The 18,886-nt window shown below is 58.4% G+C and overlaps 1 protein-coding gene across 6 annotated transcripts; it reads right to left on the bottom strand.

The window, feature by feature from the left end:
- Positions 1-2,440: 2,440 nt before the first annotated feature.
- Positions 2,441-17,679, bottom strand: RASGRP2 (RAS guanyl releasing protein 2). Of its 6 annotated transcripts, none has more exons than XM_053202976.1 (17): positions 15,500-15,604; positions 15,165-15,348; positions 14,737-14,839; positions 14,156-14,218; positions 13,692-13,823; positions 12,762-12,912; positions 12,402-12,575; positions 12,118-12,234; positions 10,498-10,779; positions 9,062-9,139; positions 8,722-8,844; positions 8,275-8,390; positions 4,942-5,083; positions 4,637-4,673; positions 4,097-4,273; positions 2,741-2,805; positions 2,441-2,594 (listed from the first exon to the last, which is right to left on the bottom strand). In XM_053202976.1, exons 2-16 carry the CDS (start codon positions 15,256-15,258, stop codon positions 2,747-2,749), a joined length of 1,848 nt encoding a protein of 615 aa, XP_053058951.1. In that variant the 5' UTR covers positions 15,259-15,348; positions 15,500-15,604; the 3' UTR covers positions 2,441-2,594; positions 2,741-2,746. The 6 variants fall into 6 exon arrangements, with proteins under 6 accessions (XP_053058951.1, XP_026901144.1, XP_026901146.1 ...); XM_027045345.2 differs by lacking the exon at positions 15,165-15,348 and adding an exon at positions 17,532-17,679 and having other exon boundaries at positions 2,442-2,594; positions 15,500-15,640; XM_027045344.2 differs by lacking the exon at positions 15,165-15,348 and adding an exon at positions 15,862-17,067 and having other exon boundaries at positions 2,442-2,594; positions 15,500-15,640.
- Between the last annotated feature and the right edge of the window lie 1,207 nt (positions 17,680-18,886).

Genomic DNA, 18,886 nt, shown 5'->3' with positions numbered 1-18,886 from the left:
GAGGAAGCACATGTTTGCCCAAGAACATACACATACACATACAAACTTGTGCACACAGGTACCTCCACATGGGAGGCAAGTGCACCCCCAGGGGAACAGGTGCACACAGAGGACTTGCTTCCAGGCTCATTCTCCCCCCGGGAAGCACTTTGCACAGAGTGGCCATTTACTGAGTAGATGAGCGAGGACACCCACCCACCAGTGGTCTTCGTCTCCAGACTGTGTGGAGGACGAGGAGACCCGGACTGCAGGGGGTGTTTCCTAGGGATGGGGAAGAGATCCCTGAGCCACGTCCCAGACTGGAGGACCAGTCTGACCTTGGAAAGACCCTCAGGCTGGCCCCACCAAGGCCACTAGAGGAGCCAGAGAATGGGAACTGCTGAGTCAGGGCCTGTAGATGTGAATTCGCCTTTCTGACCCCACAGCCCACTGCTCCACCCATCCCCCACTGCTTCTCTCCCTGCAGCCCCCCCCCCCCGCCCATGCCCACACCCACATACACACACAGACTTGTCCAGCCAGGCACCGGGGCATGGATGGGCAGACAGATGGACAGGTGCAGTGACTCAGAGACTCTCTCAGACCCTTATAGATGGGTGTAAGAAAGGATAAGAGGAGGGCAGGGGCAGGGAGGGATGTAAGAGTGAGCATTTGTCTCCTGTCCCTACCCCCAGCTCTCTGGGCCACCTTTGCCCATCAAGGGCAGGAAAGGTCACCTGGCAGCCGCTGCACTTCCCTGCCCCTCCCCCCAGCTACAGGGAAGTCTCCCCACCAAGGTCCAAGGTTCAGGCTACCCAACATAGTTGGGACGCACCACCTCAAGACAGCCCCCCAAAAGGCACCCGACCCAATGTGGCCCTTCTCCCAGACACAGTCCCGTGGGGACACACGGCAGAGGGCAAACGCAGCAAATACGGTGTGTGTGTCTGGGCACACACACACATGCACACGCACGCACAACGTGAGGCTCGTACACCAAATTCACACGCGCAAGCATGAAAAGACAGTCCCACATCACACTCCCGGGCAGGGCAGACCTGGGCGCACATATGCACACACACACACACACACACACACGCACACACCACATGGGGAAGAGGCCGGGCTGGGGCGGAGGGCTGCGGGGAGGGGAGCCGACCAGGCTGCAGGGACGGAGGCAGCGCGGGAGGCGGGCGGAACCGGGAGCGAGCTGCTCTTCACAACACAATCGCCGTCTGTTGTTATAGCAACTCAGCCCCCAAATCGTGAAACGGATATTACAGCCTTCAGAGGGGGCAGGGCAGCAGGGGGCTGAGGACGAAAGGAGGGGTAGGTAGCGCGAGGGACCCGATGGGGGACAGGGCTGGGGTCTCAACAGAGGGTAAAGCTGCAGGTGACCTCAGTGAGGAGTGGCCCGGCAGGAGTGGGGTCTCAAGGGGAGAGGGGAGCATGGGGTCAGGGAACCCCGAGGGAGGGGCTGAGGCCATTGCTTTGCAGGTAGGAATGGGGGGCGGTGCTCAAGGCGCCACCCCCAGGACAACCCACAGCTGCTGTTCGACACACCCCAGGTTGGGGGGCAGCTCCCCATTGGAGCTCCAATGTTGGAGGAGACAGCTCCCACTCTCAGGGCTGCTGGAGCCTGGCCCAGCTTCAGAACCTTCAGAAGCACCCCCACCCCACCCTCTGAACCCAGACCAGCCTTAGAAGTAGCCTCAGGTAGCGGTGACCCCCAAAACCTCGGTGCTGCAGACTCAGGAGGGAAGAGCTGGGTTGGGAGAGGCCACAGGAGGCTGAGAGCGGGATCGATATGCATTTCCTCTGGAAGTCACCGTCTTTCCGGCTGGCAGCAGCACCGGGTCAAGAGGCTGCCAGCCCAGCAGGGGCTACTGGGGCCAAGGCTGCCCAGGTCCCCACCTCCCTCCCTGCCCCACAGCCAGCACTCAGGGCTGCCCTCTCTCCCCCACTTGCAGTGAGATTCCCACCGCCGCCGGAAGTATTCAAGCAGGGGCTGAGAGGCCACCTGTCAAGCAAGGGAATTTCGGCTACGGGCTGAAGGCTACGGTGACCCAGGCCACCGGGCCCAGCAATTCTGGGTGCAAAGAAGCCGTAGCACCAAGTCTGAGACACGCCCCCCGCTGCCCGCCCCTGCCAAGATTCTGGATTCCTGGAGATTCTAGGCCCTCTCCAAGATTATTATGTCTCAAGGTTTCTAGGTTCTCAAGTTCTATCCCCCAATTCCACTCCCCCTAGGATTCCCAACACTTGAGATTCCAGGTCTCCCAAGATTCTCTGACTACAAAGTTCTGGATGCTAAGATTCTAGCCCCTGTCCTTACGGTACCCCCCTCCCCCCCCCTCCCCCGCCCCGTGAAGACTCTAGGCTCCGATGGGCTGCGTTAATTACATGGGCCTTTTTATTCCATCTGGAGAATACAAATCTTCACAAGAATCTGTACAACCTTAGGGACGCCAGCCCCGGCCCAACCCTCAGCTGCATGCCACCCTCACCCCCCACCCCACCCCCCAGCCCCAGCCTGCCGCCCCAGCACCCCAGGCTTCCTGCTGTGGTCCAAGTCTTTCCTCCAAGGCAGGCCTGAGTGTTTGATCCAGTCACAGCTGGGAAGGAAAACAACAACACAGGTTGTCAGGGAAAAAGTAAGAGTCCACCCGGCCTGGGCCACGCGGACAGAGCGCCTGTTTCCTTGATCCTCCCCTCCCCCCATGTCCCCAGCCCTCAGCCACGCAGGCTGCCCAGGACTCACCATCAATTACAAGTGGATGTCAAACACGCCATCCTCCACGGCCTGCACCTCCTCCTCTCTGATCTCTGCAGGGAAGTGGGTGGGGGTCGCGGGAACAGCTCCTGGGTCCCTGTGCCTTCAGCAGCCCTTCCCCCACTCACAGCAGGCACCTCACCCCATCCCGGAAGCAGACCCATCCACCAAAAATCAATTCACTGAGTGACCAGTCGGCCCTCCCGGTTTTGAGCCTCTTCTAAGTTTTCATTCCACCGCGGCTTTTTCACAGCCACGTAGTTGTCAGTGCAGTTTGCTTCAAATGTCAATTTTGTGTGTGTTTCACATTTTAGACCCCAGCACTTTGGAAGGCTCCATGCAAATGGCTTCACTTTTTCTATTTTTGAGGACTGATGCCTGGTGCCTGCCTCTATTTTTGAGGACATAGGCCAATTCAAATGGCTGTGGTCAGCTGCCTCCGACCCCAGTTTAACACGGTGGTTCAGAGTGTTCTCAGCAAAATAAATCATTTGGGGAACTGTCATTCAAGCACACTGCGCTAGAACCACAGGAGACCCCCGAGACAGCCGCCAAAGATTTCCAGGGCAAGGGACATTTCTCAGAATGGCCTCCAGAGCAGACAAAAAGGGACAGGCAAAAAGGCAAATGGCTCACAGGATTCTCTCTCCAATACATCGTCAATCCCCCTAACAAAATAAGAGTGTGACTGGATTTTTGTTTGTTTGTTTTTAAAGTAAGCTTTATGCCCAACGTGGGGCTTGAACTCACTACCCTGAGCAAGAAGCACATATTCTGCTGCCTGAGCCAGCCAGGCACCCCTGTGACTGGAATCTTGAAGCCTCTTTCACTTTTATTCTTTTTTCTTTCTTTTTTTAATGTTTATTTATTTTATTTATGTATTTATTTATTTTTATTTTATTATTTAATTTAATTTTATTTATTTTTGAGGGAGACCCAGAGCATGAGCAGGGCAGAAAAAGAGGGAGACACAGAATCCGAAGCAGGCTCCAGGCTCCAGGCTCCGAGCTGTCTGCCCAGAGCCAGACACGGGGCTCGAACTCACAGACCGCGAGATCATGCCCTGAATGGAAGTCAGACGCTTACCTGCATAACCCATTGAGCCACCCAGGCGCCCTCAGTCTAACTCTTTATGTATTATTCGTTTCTCTCAGCTTCAGAAGGTCAAGGTTTCCTGAGCCACCTTCTGGCCCCCTTACCTTTTCAACCCTTCATTATCACCCCACCAACATCACAGAATTACAAACTCCAGGAAGCTTTCCCTCCTGGATAGGTTAATACTTTGCCACAATGGCCCTGCCTCCCTCCCCGCACAGGACAGCACAGGAGGAGACCCCCTCTTACCTGGAGGCCGGGAGCCTCGCCTACCTGGGCGGGGCAGGGAGAAGCTGAAGGCTCGGTGATGGGTGTGTGTGGGCGAGGGCGAGGACGCAGGCCCCTCCAGACTCACGCTCTGGGCCCGGCGCCGGCACTCAACGGACAGACGGTCTCTACATTGCTTGTGGCAGTTCACACCGCAGGCTGGGAGAGGCAGATGGGGAGCCCAGCCAGGGCCCTGGGTCAGAACGCTCTCCGGCCACTTCCCCAGGCCTGCACCTCTCCCCAGTTTCCTGTGCTCCTGAGCAGCTGCCCCACCAAAATAAGACTCTCCTTCCAAAGTGCTTCATCCTGCTCGCCAATCCACACCCTCCGCCAAGTCCTCGGTGCCCGGGCAGCTGTCTCACCACAATAAAAGCCCACTTAAAGGCTACCCCCTTCAATACAATCAGCACGCCCCTCTGGCTCCAGGGTACCTCACTCCTCCTCGGTTGCCCCGCCAAAATTAGAATCCCCGCCCAGAGAGTAGCTCTTCCCCCCCAAATTCAGCCCTCCGGCCCTGCTCACCTCGGCATTTGAGGCCCTGCTTGTAGATGCCCAGGATCTGAAATAGAGGAGGGGGCTGTGCTGGGGGAGAAGGCTTGAGAGGTAATGATTTCACCTCTTCTTTCTCAAGGGCAGGGACTGGGACTGACCCACTCTGGGGCTTTAGAGCCCCTCAGGCCAACGCGGACGCAGAACGGCCAGAGAGGCAGGCGGAATTAACAAGGTTCGCCTCTGCTGCGAGGCCTCCAGCAGGGGCGGGGCCGGAGGGTGGGCGGGGCGAGCGGAGGGGCCAGGGCTGGAGGGGTGTGGCTTGGTGGGGGTCTCACCAGGGCCTTGCAGTGGCGGCAGGCAACGGGGCGCAAGGAGTTGCTCTCGTGGAAGTTGTGCACGAAGCCCATGCGGCCGCCCAGCACCGAGCTGGAGCGCAGGAAGTAGGACACCATTTCCTCCCTGCTGATGCAGCCATCCCTGCGGGGGGCGGGGTGGGAGAGGGAGCGCCTCAGGTCGGGGCCCTCCCCAGGGACCAGCCACCCACCAGCCTAACCCATCCCACTGGGAACTTCCCTACCAAGGAAAAGATCCTCACCCAACTCCTGGTTTTAGATTTCCTGGTGCCGGAAAGAGAGGCCTAGACTTGGGAGCCAGGCAGAAGCACCAGCCGCTACTACTTGTGTGGTCTTGGGCAAGTCACTTCCCCTGGGTTTCCTTCCCAGAGAAATGGGGATCATAACTCCTGCCGGGGTCACTTCACAGCGTTGGCATGTAAACTAACTAGAACTTCCCACGAGATTATCAGCCTTTGTTTCCCAAAGTGAGCTCTTTGGAACACCCGTTGGGAGCCCTGAGATTCAAGAGACTTCTGCTGAGCTCTGGGACCAGGCAAGATTGGGAAAAGCCTGCGTCTGACTCTCAAGCGGGTGAGTGCTGGAAAGACACCTGCAATCAGGATTCCCCACATAACCCAGGGGTTCTCACAGAACCCTTTTCTCACCTATTAACGCATTTTAGGAAAAGAGCATGTGCTCTGGAGACAGACCTCCGTTCAAATTCTGGCTTGGCTACTTCCTGGCTGTGTGACCTTTGGGCTCATTAATCTCCCTGTGCCTCAGTTTCTTCTTCTATAAACGGGGACAGTGATGATTCCTGCCCCTCGTGGGTTTGTGTGAGGACTGAATGAGGGCACATGAAGCATTTATAACAGTGTCTGTGTAGTTGGTAGGTCCTGGGCCACGCGGAGCTATTTCTGTCAGTGTTCATCCTTGTTGGAAACTCCTGACTATTATTATATCTGGGGCTCCATGATGTGGTCCAGGTGATCCTTCAATTCAGTGGGGCATTGGGACAGCTGGCCATTTAGAAAAAATATATACATCACCCTAGATTCTTACCGCACGCTGTGCCTGGACACTACATTCTCACTGCACTGAGACCACTGATGTAAAAACCAAAATCATGGAAGGATCTGGAAAGGTGTAAGAGGATACCTTTGGAATTTCAAGGAGATGAGGGCCTTTCTAGACATAACACAAATCCAAGAAGTCATAAAGGAAAAGACGGACATATTGAACACGCGACACTTTTTAAAAATTTTATATGGAAACGGACAACATAAACGACAGACTGGAAGAAATATTTGCAAACATATTCGACAGCAAAGAGTTAACATCCATTAACAGAGATTCTGAAAATCAATGAGAAAAAAAAGACCCACAAACCCAGTGGAATTATGGACAAAGAATATGAACAAGCAATTAACAGAAGGAATATAAGGGACCAATAAACATATGAAAAGAGATCCTACCCCCGCTAATATTAAAGAGATTCAAATTTAACCAAGACACCATTTGCCAATTAGACTGACAAAATTGTAAAGCTTATTATAGCGCCCAGTGTTGGCAAGGAAGTTGGGAGATGGGCACTCACTCACTGCTGATGGGGGTGCAGGCTGGCACAACCTTGCCTGAGGTCACTTTGGCAGGCTCTCTCCTAATTTAGAATGTGCATATCTTTTGATCCAATTATCCCACTTCTAGGAATTTCACCTACAGAAATAGTGGCCTGGGTGCATTGGTACAAAGATGTTCACAACAGCATGGCATATATTAACAGCGGAAAACTGGGGACAGTCTACATGTCCATCAGCAGGATAATGACAGTGGGACACTCTACAGCGATTCTAAAGAATGAGGTCGTTCTGCATGAAGCTGGTGTGGAAAGATGTCCGTGATAGAGGGTTACGTGGAAAACAAAAACAAAAGCAAAAAAGCGAGATGGGCAGTTCCATCAAGAAAGTGATAATAAATAAATAAACAAACAAACAAACAAACAAACCCACCACCACCACCAACAACAAAAAACCCTGCAAACCCTGCTGCTACAAATACAAATACTAGATCCCGGTTAAAATATACCAAAATTTGCTTTAAATGCATAGGTGAGTTTGTGGGAAAGAAATGGGCATCCTCACATTCCAGAAACAGAGAGCGAGCGTCAAGCTGAGGCAGGGAGTTGGGACCAAGGCTGAGGCTGCCCTAGGAGGGGGTTGCTGGTCTCCCTAGTGAGCCAGGTGCTGGATTTTGGTGCCCAGATGGGCTGGGCACAAGGCTTGAGGTGTGCAGGAGGTGGGAAGTCAAGGCTGAGACCCCCGCGCGAAGCTGTATCTAAGGTCTCCAACAGCGAGCGGCACCCTCACTAAAAGTGTGACCTGGAAAAAATCCACCCACCAACCCAGGGACATAACCTAGAATTCTGTCTCAGTTCTGGGAGCAGAAACAAAGCAACTGTAACCAGCCCCGTGGGCAGAGCTAGATTTATACCACAATCCTATTTGTCCATGGAACAGGCACAAACAAAATCTGTAGCAATTTGCACATGCAGGGAGGGGGAAAAAAAAAAAAAGACTGGAAGGACACACTGTTGCCAAGCCAGTGGCATTGCAAACATGTTACTAATAATATAGCCTCTTCTGATGGGAAAAGATGGGAGGAGGAACGTAACTTTGGCGTCTCACTTCATACGCTTTCTTCACTGTAAATCTGTTTTACTACCTGGATTTCGTTTTTACCATGGGGCTCCGCAATATGGAAAAAAAAAAAAAAAAGCCCAGATTTTTGAAATATGAATAGCATTAAAAATATAAGTCGACCTGAGATGGGGCTGTAAATTGCGACTGGAGTTTTTTGTCTGATCAGCAAAACAGGGATATGAACATGGTTGCAGGGGGCATGTTTAACCTACTTCAGAGAATCAGCTGTTTGTCCAAATTGTCAGTATGTGAATTGTTGATAAGCAAGTGGGTGCTGCTAATTACAGGCCTTTCTTTTCTATTCATTAAAACAGGCTACCCAGGAGTTGAACTTGCCCACACTTTTTGCCAGCTGTGAGCTCCACAAATAAAGCGGCATGTATGTAGCAACAGTCCCCAGGCCACAGTCTTTGCAAGATTCAGGTGGGGCCCCCCCATCTGTCTGAATGAGTGGGGTAACCCTGTGCTGCCACAGCTGGAAGCCTCCCCCTCCAGTACGAGCCCCTCCCCACATTGGTGGCTTCCTTGGCCGCGATCATCTGGTTCAGTGGCCTCCTCTTGCACAGGAGGAAGCTGAAACCCGGGGGGGAAGTGAGCCTGCCTTCCCTCTCCCCCAGCCCCCAGCCCTCCTCACTGGTTCTGGTCGAGGTCCCCAAAGGCGCTGAGGTAAGGGAAGTTCCCACGGATGATCTGGAACTCTTCCTGTGAGATGTGGCCGTCCCCATCGACGTCAAAGTTCCGGAACACAGACTGAAGTGCACAGAGGGACACGCGGGGGACAAGAGGACAGGAGAATGAAACAGGCGTCAGTCCCGTCCTGTCCACAGGCCCCGTCCATGTTATGAAGGGTGCTCAGGCGTGGGCGCCTCTGCAGCTCCCCTTTCTCTCTCCCTTTACTGTACCCCCCCCAACCCCCCCCACTGGCTCCGCCCCTTGCCTGCTGGAGCCTGAGCCCTGGCCCTGGAACGAGGCGCCAGTGTGGCTCTGAGGGTGGTGGCCAGGCAAAATCGTTCTCGATGGACTGCTCCGGACCTGTCCCCCGACCCCTCAGGTTGCAGGGCTGGCTGCCACAGAGTCTCACCTCCACCATCTTCTCGATGTGTTCCACTAGGAGTGCTTGATCCAGCCTGGGTTTGGCGGCTGAGGTCCACTCATCCAGCACTGGGGGCCGGGGAGGTGGGGTGCAGCTTGTGGGGCTGGTTGGCTGTGGGAATGGTCAGGCCTGAGTGAAGGTTGGAGGTGAGGGAGTCCAGGGCCCGGGGGGCGGGGGGGGGGGGCAGGCAGGAAAGCCCTGGGGAGAAGGGAGCCCACCCAACAAGCTGGACAGGGGAGGTAGCCTCTGTCCTGGGATTTTCAGGAAGGGCAGAGGTGGGGGAGAAAGAGGTGGGGGAGAGTGGGGAGGCAGGGATTCCCTGTCTCACCGAGGACTTCGAGCGCGGCTCCCGCTGCAGGGACAGCTGGTAGAGTTCATCCTCCGTCTGATACTGATCCAGAGATACCTAAGACACACAGGTCTGATCACACCCCCTGCCCCTGCTGCCCTCAGGAGCCCGCTGTCCAGAGCCCAGGGTCATAGGTCCACTTAGAGGCCACGGCTCAGCCTGGAACCCAGCCCAGAAGCTAGACTCGGGACAAAGGCCACCTTAGAACACACCCCAGTGACCACACACCAGCCTAGCGCACAGAGCAGACCCCGCAGCTTGGCCCCAAATCTTGGGCACAACGCGCCTCCAAGAATCCAGCCAAGAATCCAGGTCAGAACACAACCAAGAGCTCTGAAATTAAGCCCTGACCTAAAACCCAACCCCACATCAAGAATCCAGCTCAGATTTCAATCCTGATCCCAGTCCAGAGGCTAGAAACCGTTAAGAATTCACTCTAAACCCAAAACTCCAGGGGCGCCTGGGTGGCTCAGTCGGTTAAGTGTCTGACTTCGGCTCGGGTCATAATCTCACAGTCCGTGAGTTCGAGCCCCGCGTCGGACTCTGTGCTGACCGCTCAGAGCCTGGAGCCTGTTTCGGGTTCTGTGTCTCCCTCTCTCTCTGATCCTCCCCTGTTCATGCTCTGTCTCTCTCTGTCTCAAAAATAAATAAACGTTAGGGGCGCCTGGGTGGCTCAGTCGGTTAAGCGTCCGACTTCGGCTCAGGTCAAGATCTCGCGGTATGTGAGTTCGAGCCCCACGTCGGGCTCTGTGCTGACTGCTCGGAGCCTGGAGCCTGTTTCAGATTCTGTGTCTCCCTCTCTCTCTGACCCTCTCCCGTTCATGCTCTGTCTCCCTCTGTCTCAAAAATAAATAAATGTTAAAAAAAAATTAAAATAAAATAAAATAAAATAAATAAATAAATAAACGTTAAAAAAAAATTTTTTTTAAACCCAAAACTCCAGCCTCGGCTCAATGTCTAGAACCTAGTCTAGATCTCGACTAGAACCTAACTCCCATCCTTGACCCCCACACCGAGTGCAAGGCCAAGCCCAGACCTTTCCTAAGAGCTCAAGGCCATGTTTGGAAACCACCCCTGACCCCAGACGCCAGAGCTGAGCCCCAAGCCTTGAACACAACCCACTGCCAGGAACCCAACCCAGGACCCAGGCCTAGCTTCAAGCCCGGCACAGAAAGTCCACATGCCAGCCTCGAAATCAGACCTGAGTCCACAGCCCCTTTCAGAAGCTGGAACTCATCTCGGTGTCCACTCCAGACCCTGGACCCCAGGGCTGGATCTCAGTTCCTTGATCAGAACCTAGAACACCAGGCCAAGCCCGCAGCCTGGCGTGAACCCAAGACCAGAGGTGGTTGTCCACGCTGGTGCCCAGCCCGCGCCCCCCCCCCCCCAGCATCCCTGTTCCCAAGCCCCCTCACCGTGAGTAGGCTCAGCAGATCTGGGTTGGCCTGCACTGGTGGCCGAAGGCTGGTCACCATGGCCAGCTCCTCCAGGATGCTGAAGAGCTGTTTCATCTTGGCCCCATTAAGTCGGGTCCGGGCGGGGTCCAGCCAGTCAGGCAGTGCCAGCTGCAGGGCCACCAGGTCCTTGAGGTGCACGCCCAGGATGGGAAAGCGGAAGCCCACGCAGGCTGCCAGCCGGCGTCGATAGTTGCCATAGTTCCCTGTGGCTGTCACCAGTTCTGTGAGACCTTCCCAGAGCTGGGGCGGGGCGTGGTGGGTGGGGGCAAAAAGCAAAGAATCACACACACGTTACGCACATCACTGGCTCAACTACGCCTCCCCCCCCCCCCCCCCGAGCCCTGGAAATGTGGGAGAGGATGAGGAGTCAGAGATGGGTGAAAGGTTAAAAAATCCTCCCTCACTGTCCCCCAGCACTGTCTCCCTTAGCCCCTGGGGGTCAGAGTTTATAGGTCATGAGTCCAAGGGAACGCCCATTGCCAGACACCCCCCCACCTCCACACCAGCCCTGGGCACAGACTATCCCTAACATTTAACAGAAGAAACTGAGGCTCGGGGCGGCAGACAGAACAGGACAAAGATCCAGAAGAAATGTCCTCAGCTGTGTCCTTTGTAACCGCCCACACTGGGAAGACCCCCAAATGTTCAACAGTAGACACATAACTTGCAGTAGACTTACAATAAAATATCATACGGCAATGGAAACGAATGAGTAACAGAACGTTAGAAGGAAAGAAGCAAGACATAAAATAACACACAACATGATCCCATTCATAGGAAATTCAGAAACAGGCAACAAAACTCCCACGTTATTTTGAGATTCATACAACGTGGCATGGTAAAGCTGTAAAGAAAAGCAGGGCCGTCATTACAAAAGTCATGACGTTGGTTACCTCTGATTGGGCGGGGGGCGGGGGGGGGTGGGGAGTTACAGTCTAAGGTGCTGGAAGCTTCGATTTCTTGACCTGGGTGCTAAGTTACACAGGCATTTTCTTTCTAATTTTTCTTTAACCTCTACATACATACGCTTTATATATTTCGCTCTATGTACGTCACCCAATATGTTAAAGTAAATAAAGAAAAGGGGGGCGCCTGGGGGGCTCAGGTGCTTAGCGTCCGACTCTCGGGTTTCAGCTCAGGTCATGATCTCACGGTTCAGGGGATCGAGCCCCACATCGGGCACCGCAGTCACGGCGCGGAGCCTGCTTGGGATTCTCTCCCAATCCCTCTGCCCCTCCCCCGCTCACACTTTCCCTCTCAAAATAAATAAATAAATAACTTAAAAAAGAAAGAAAGAAAGGAAGGGAGAGAGAGAGAGAAAGAAAGAAAAGGAGAGGAAAAAAACACAAGCTTTGGGGTCAGGCAGACCGGTAAGCCCCGACTCTGCCACTCGGGTCGTGTAACCTGTGAAAAGCATGGAACCCCTCCAAGCCTCAGTTTCTGCATCTGTCAAATGGGGACAGGAGTGCCCAGCCCGCGACGCTACTAGGAGTTGTCAGTGAGGCCAGACCTGGGAAAGGGCTAGCCCGGGGCTCGACCAGGCTGTTCCCCTGACCCACCCACCCCAGTCCCAGGCACCTTGACCGTCTCGGGGCTAACATGACTGTGGGTCTCCTTGAGGCGCGAGATGGAACTGTGGCTCAGGCCTCCGACCACTGCCATTAGCGTGTTGAAGTTCTGCAGCTGCAGGAGCTTCTGGGGGGCAAAGGAGGAGGGGCGTAGGCAGTCAGTCACTGAAGAGGCCCAGAACTTGGCCCAGCTTTTCTGGCGAGGAGGCAGTGGGTTGGTGGAAAGGAAGGACTCCGCCGATGGGCACCTGGGAGGCTGGCGGGGGGGCGGGGGGGGGGGGTAGCGACAGGCACCTCTGCCACGTGGACGAAGTGTGTGATGACCAGGGCCCGCTGAGGGGCTGTGGGCTTGCTGAGGATCATGAGTTGCACCCACTGCGACACACTGTTGAAGAGGGAGATGAATCGCTCCAGGACGGGGTTGTCCACGGTGCAGCCGTGAGTCACAAAACTGTGATAGTCCTGGAACTGGGGGGTGGGAGTGGCCTCAGCCCCTTCGGGCCCCTCCCCTCACAGATGACCACGCCTCACCCTCCAGCTACTGAAACCCCCAACCCACCCTGTGACCCTGCCGACCCCAGGGACCCCCGTTCCTCCTGGGACTCCTCCCCAACCCAAACTCTACCCCTGACCGCATGCCCTCCGGGGCCGCACCAGGATCTTGCAGAAGGAGCGATACTCCAAGTAGGTGAGATGTTCCGCCAGCTCCATGGGCTCCAGGTGGTCGAACAACAGGGACATCTTTCGCTTTTTCTGTCCTACGGGGTTCCGCTGGGTCACCTGCCGCTTCCACTTGTAGGTGGGGCTGGGGGGTGGGGGAGGGGGGCGGGGGCAGTGAGCCCTTTTGCTGGAGATGCCCCATCCCTTGTGGCCCCACACTCGTGCGCAGGCACCACTCAGGCCGACTGAGGACCCACACAGTCTGTGGCACCGTGCTGGCCACTGATGTCCCCGGTCCCAGCAACTCCTGCAAACTCCCCCCTCGTCATGCACTCAGGCACTGTGCCGGGCAACTGGGGGTACAGAGAGGAGCAAGACACAGTTCCTTCCCTTGGAGAGCTCACAGCCTACTGAGGGAGACAGACACAGAAACAGACAATCACCAAACTGCGCGGCGCGTCTACAGGTCTTTGCACAGAGGGGTCTGCACAAAGTGCAGGCCACGGGAGGGAATGGCAAATTCTGCCCCGGAAGGCCTCCGAGCCCTCAGCGCCCGGACACGGTCCACACCTGAGCTGAGTCTTGACAACACAGAGAGGCAGGCAAGGGGGGCCCGTATGAGCAGAACAGTCATGGCGCAAAGGATGCAGGGCAGGGAATGACGAGTGGACCCGTACAGCGGTCGCATGGCGTGCACGGGGTGGGAGTGGGCTGTGGAAGATGATGCAGGAATGCCAAGCCGCCTGGACACCACCAAAGGCTTTGATCCCCAGCCGAGACATTGTGAAGGCGACAGGGGGCCATAGGTTTTTCCAGCAAGAGAGTAACATGACCCTCACTCATTCAATTCAACAAACATTTGTTAAGTACAGATGGTGTAGGACGCCGAGCGCCCTCCCCAGCCCTCAAGCTCGCCCCACGCACACACTCTCGATGTCAATGAGGCTGCTGTGCCGCCGGTTCCCTTCTTGGTCTAACAGAGCCTTCAGCTCCTTGATCTGCTCAGCGAGCTCAGGGTTCAAGTCAAACTCTGCTGGGAATGCCGAGATCCAGTACCTGGCGGAAGTTCTGAGTCACCCAAGGCATCCCTCCCCCCACCGCCCCCTGGGATTGTAGTTCCCCAAAGAGGGGGGAAGAGCCCTACACTGTGGCTCCCTCCCCCACCCGCCCCGTTCATTCCTTCCCCACCCCCACGGGGCAGATCAGAAAACCCAGGCCCAGACCAGGAAAGAGGCAAGCCTGTGACAGCCGGCCCACCATGGACAGAGCCCGGGTTCAAACCCACATGACCAACTCCCAGAACGTGTTCTTTCCACTCCTTCAGGCCAGTCTGAAGCCTGAGAGAAGGGAGCGAGAAGAGGGGACAGCGTCGCAAAAGGAAGGCTCACCTGACCAGGTGGCATGTTTTCACCTGCAGCGAATTGGAGTTGTCCTTCCGGGATTGTTGGTAGGTGAAGGAGAGTTAAGGAAAACGAGGATGGAGACTAATTCTAGAAAGGGAGGCAGGAGATGGGTCCCGGCTTCTGGAGGGAGACTGTGGGAGGGGCCTGGTCCTAGGAGAGATGCTGGGGGCGGGACCTGGGGTGGGGCCTGTAGGAAAGGGGCTGAAGAGGGGGTGAGGGGCGAGTTTGGGGAGGGTGCACAGCTAGGAACGGGGCTAGGTTCTAAGGGGTGGCTGAACGCATGACCTGGGTTCCGGGAAGGAGGCCGGAGGAGGGACTTGGGCTGGGAGTAGGGACAGGTCCTAGGCTGTAGAGAGCCCAGGTTGAGGAGGGGCGGGGGCGGGGCCTGACTCGAGAGGCGGGAAGGGGCGGAGCCTCGGCCCTGGAGCAAGGTTGCGCCAAGCCTGGATTCTAGGGCTTATAAGGGGCCCATGCTCTAGGAGCGGAGCCCATTCTTGGCCTGGGCTGGGCGGCCTGGCTCCCCCAAGCAGGACTGCAGGGCCCACGGCGAGGCCCGCGAAGGATATATGTGGAGCAGTTTTGCCGCCAGCTGCGAAGAAGGGATGTACCAAGGGTGCATCATGAGGAACATGCGCACCAGCTGCGGGTCTCGCACCTTCCCGGAGTCATCTAACTCCGAGGGGTCAGAGAGAAGCGGGGTGACCCTTCGTCCCGTAGCTGTGGTCCCTAAAGCCTACCCCACAGCCCGCCGGATATGTGGCCCCCCGCCCATCACCTGCTTTGCCAGGACTGTGAATCCTGTAGGCAGATTAGAAAGAAAAGGTAGGGTGGGCGAGGGATAAGGCAGGATCTGAGGAACCGGAGGAGGGAAGCGTCTGATCCGGGCCCATCGTCCCGAGGGGAGCCAGCTGGGGCGGAAGAAGCCTGGGTTCCCCGGGGTCAAGAATCCAGAGGCCATTTCCTGAGTGCTTGGGGGAAAGGGCACCCCCCTCACCAGATAAGCCGCCCCCCACCAGCCGGAAACAGCTCCCAGGCCAGAGATAGACAGTTCCTGCGGATCCTCCGGGGAGACAGATAACGCTCCGCATGTTCCAGAGTCTGGGGACCCCGTCCCTCCCTTCAATGCCGGCATACCAGGGAAGGGAAACATTTTATCTTTCCGAAGCGTGTGGATCTGTCTACCGAGCAATGAAGAGAAGGCTTTCGTTAAAAAGGTGGCAGGATGCGGAACTGGGTGGGTCCAGGCCAGGGGTCTGCCCGGGAAGGCAGGGACCCCGTTTCAGGCTCGGAGCTGGGCTCAGGCTGGGCGTGCCCTCCCGTGCCACTCACCGAAGGCTTCGATGCAGCCGCGGAGCAGCTCCTCCACCGTGCAGCCCTTGTCCAGGTCTAGGGTGCCCGCCATGGCCGCCGGCGCGGGGAGGCTGGGCCAAGCTGCACTCCGAAGCCTCCCAAGGGGCTCCGACCGGACCCCTGTCCCGGGAGAGACAGAGAGGGAGTCTGCGGAGGCGCCGGCGGGGGGTGGGGGGGGTTGCGAGTCGCGGGGCGGGCAGGAACGGGGCGGGGCGGGCACGCCCCCTGCTGGGCAGGGGCGGAGTCGTGCGCCGCGGCCACTCCCGGGGTTAAACGGTCTGGCCCGGGATGGTGCAACCCACCAGTTGGGAAACCGACCGGCCGCGAGGCTTCCGGCTCACCCTTGGAGTCGCGGGAAGGCCGAGGGGCTCCCCGGGGATGGGGACGAGCCAGGACACTCCGGGAACTGGTTTGTGCCCCAACCCCTCGTAGGCCCTCTTCTCGCGTCCTCTCCCCGGAGGCACCTGCAGCACCCCGCAGCTCGGCTCTACGCCCCTCCCGCTTCCCTCCCTCCACAGCCTCCCTTCCCCCGCAGGGTTATTTTGGGAACCCAGAGCCTGAGGGGACCTCGGAGGAATTTCTCCCTGGGATGGGAGGGAGGGAGGAACCCAGGCGTCCTGCCCGCATCGCCCCCTCCCGGGCTCCCGGGAGGGGAGGCGGGGCTGTGGCAACCCCCAGGGGCCTGCCCTTGGGGAGGCGAGCTAGAGTGTAGAACATTCCTGGGGCGGGGTGGGGGTGGGGGGAGCCCGCTGCCGCCCCAGAGGCGTCAGCGGGAAGCCTGAGCCTGGGAACCACGCGCTCCCAAGCCACCTCCTCCGTGAAGGCCCCAGGGGTCCGGGTTCAGCCCTTCCGCAGACCATCTTCCTCCCCAGCCCGAGCTCCGGACCCAGGCCCCATACTACACAGTCGAACTGTGAGCTCACTCACAGGCAGGCCACATTCGAACACACAGAGCAGAGCGCCCAGAAGGGGGCGCCAGCGTCCTGAGGGGTGGAGAATGCCGGTACGTCTCCACCAGCAACTCCAGTCACACGCGGGGTGATACACACCCATGCAGGGACACACGCTCATTCTATACCTGAGGCCAGAGGCCCACGTTGGGGTGAAAGACCCCTCCCCCCCCCCATACACACACACTTGGGCCTCAGGCACTTGCCTCCCAGCCTGTCTCATACACACAATGGCACTCACACCCCGTGCACACCTCCAGGAAGGATCCCTCGGGCACACATACCCAGCTTTCTAGCCCAGAAGGCAAACCCGTTGATGGGGCCAGTTCTGGACTTGCAGCTCGCTCGAGCCAGGCCAGCCTGGAGTCCCGCGGCCACGGAGGCTCTGAAATCGCACACGTGCGCGCGCGCGCACACACACACACACACACACACACACACACAAGACAGTGCACCTACACGCATGTACAATCCCACACATGCACACACCCCCATGGGCGTGCACACACGCCCCCATTTCCTCCGCAGTCCAGAAACCAGCTCTGCGGCCGCAGCGCCCTGACACCCCTCATCCCCGGACGCTGGCAGAGCCTGGTCCCGCCCCCCCCCCCCCCGGTAAAGGTACCCCGTCCCCCTCCCCTGCACAAACTCGCCGGGGCTGGAGGGGGCTCCTCCACTGAGTTCTCTGGCTGACTTTTCCTAGCAGCCACCCAGAGCCAGCCCCGTCTAGCTCTGTCGCCTCCTCGCTGTGTGACCTTGAGAGTCACTTGGCCTCTCGGAGCCTCAATTTTCTCATCTGTCAAATGGGGGGTCCGCGAGAGAAGGTCCCGCTGAGACGTGGCTGGGAAGGGCCAGAGGAGCCGCGGATGCCGCCCCCTCCCGCGGGTCGTCCAGGGCGTTTCAGCTCTCTCCCACCTACCCCGGACCGGGGCCGCAGACTCCGCTCCCACCAATCCACCCGCTGCCCCCGGCCCGCCTGCGCCACCCCGGGCGGGGGGGGGGGGGGCCCTGGGGGCCAGGCCCTCCTCTGCCTGGCGCCTCGCCCGCTGTCGCTCACTCACTCTTGGGACCCGCGCGGCACGGAGCCCGCACCCGGCCGGGCCGGCGCCACCTCCGTGCGCTCCCGCCCGCCGGCCTCGCTGCGGCTGCAGCTCCCGCCCGCTCTCGGCACCGCGGCCCCGCTTCCCGCCGCCCCGCCCCCGCGCCGCGGCCGCCCCCTCCCCTCCCCACCCCTCCCGCCCCTGCGCGGGGCTCCGCACCGCCGGCTGCGCCTCCCCCACCGGGGGCTCCCTCTCGCCCCGCACGCGGCCGTCCCTGCGGCAGCTTAACCCCTCCCCTGCCGCGCCGCCCGGGAAGCCCTGGCCGCGGGCTGGGGCTGCGCCACCGGCCGCGCGGAGGGTGGGCGAGCGGGGGTCAGGCCTCGCGGGACGTGGCGGGGGGGATCTAAACCGAGAGCCCTCTCCTCCCACCCAGACGCCCCTACGCCCCCCGCCCTGCCGGCTGTTGGGCAGAGGAAGCCGGGAGGGGCAGGAAGCGGACTGCGGTGGGGAAGGGGCGCCCCGCCCAGCCCCCGGCCCGGGTTCCTGTTTTCGAGACAAACCGTTCCCACGGGGCTAACCCGACCCGGGGCCGGGCGTCTTCCTGCGGGCAGCGGGGGGCACAGACCTGGTAGAGATCGGGGGCGTGGGGAGAGCGGGTTCTGTGATAGCCTGGAGGAGGGGCTAGGACAAGATGGGAACATTTTGGGGACAGGGGCCTTGTGGGAGAGGGAGGCATAAAAACGCGGCTACCTGAAAACGGGGCCTCGATGTCTGTGGAGGGGGGTGGGGGGGGCCCGAGTTCACACAGGAGGGACTGGGGCCCCGGAAGCCTGGCTCCTCACGGGGCCAGATGGGAAGGGGCTGCTGCAAGCGGCGGGTGGGTTCTGCGCAACTTGGGGGACTGGAGGTCTGCGTGCGTCTCCCCTGCCACCCCACCACCCCCCGGGGCAGGGAGGAACTTGGGAGGGGCAGCCACAAGCAGTTGGGGTCCCACAAGCCAGGCCTAGGAGAGCCGGTAACCATTTCCGGCTGTTTGGATTCAAATACACTCACTGTGAAACCACCGGCCCCAAACCTGCCTTTCGAGGCTTGCCTCAGGGCTGGGGAGGCAGGACCTCCCCCACACCTCAGTTTTGGTAATAGGAGGCCGAGAAACAGCCTCTTTCTGGTCCTCAGTTTCCCCAAAGTGAGGGGAGGGGGCAACACTTGGCCTAGCCCAGACCGTCTGTGAGTGTCCCCCACCCTAACTCCCCAGACTTTAGACCAAGCGTAGCCACCTGCTCAGAGACCCTTAAATGCCGCAGTGGGGCGGGGCTACGGGCGGAGTCAGGAAGGCGCCAACCACCCACAGGCTCCTCCCCCTCCCAAGTCCTGCC

The sequence above is a fragment of the Acinonyx jubatus genome, chromosome D1 (genome assembly GCF_027475565.1).
Source record: "Acinonyx jubatus isolate Ajub_Pintada_27869175 chromosome D1, VMU_Ajub_asm_v1.0, whole genome shotgun sequence".
Classification (NCBI taxonomy): Eukaryota; Metazoa; Chordata; class Mammalia; order Carnivora; family Felidae; genus Acinonyx; species Acinonyx jubatus.
Note: the sequence above shows the minus strand (reverse complement) of the source record. Positions and strands in the feature narration are given on the sequence as shown.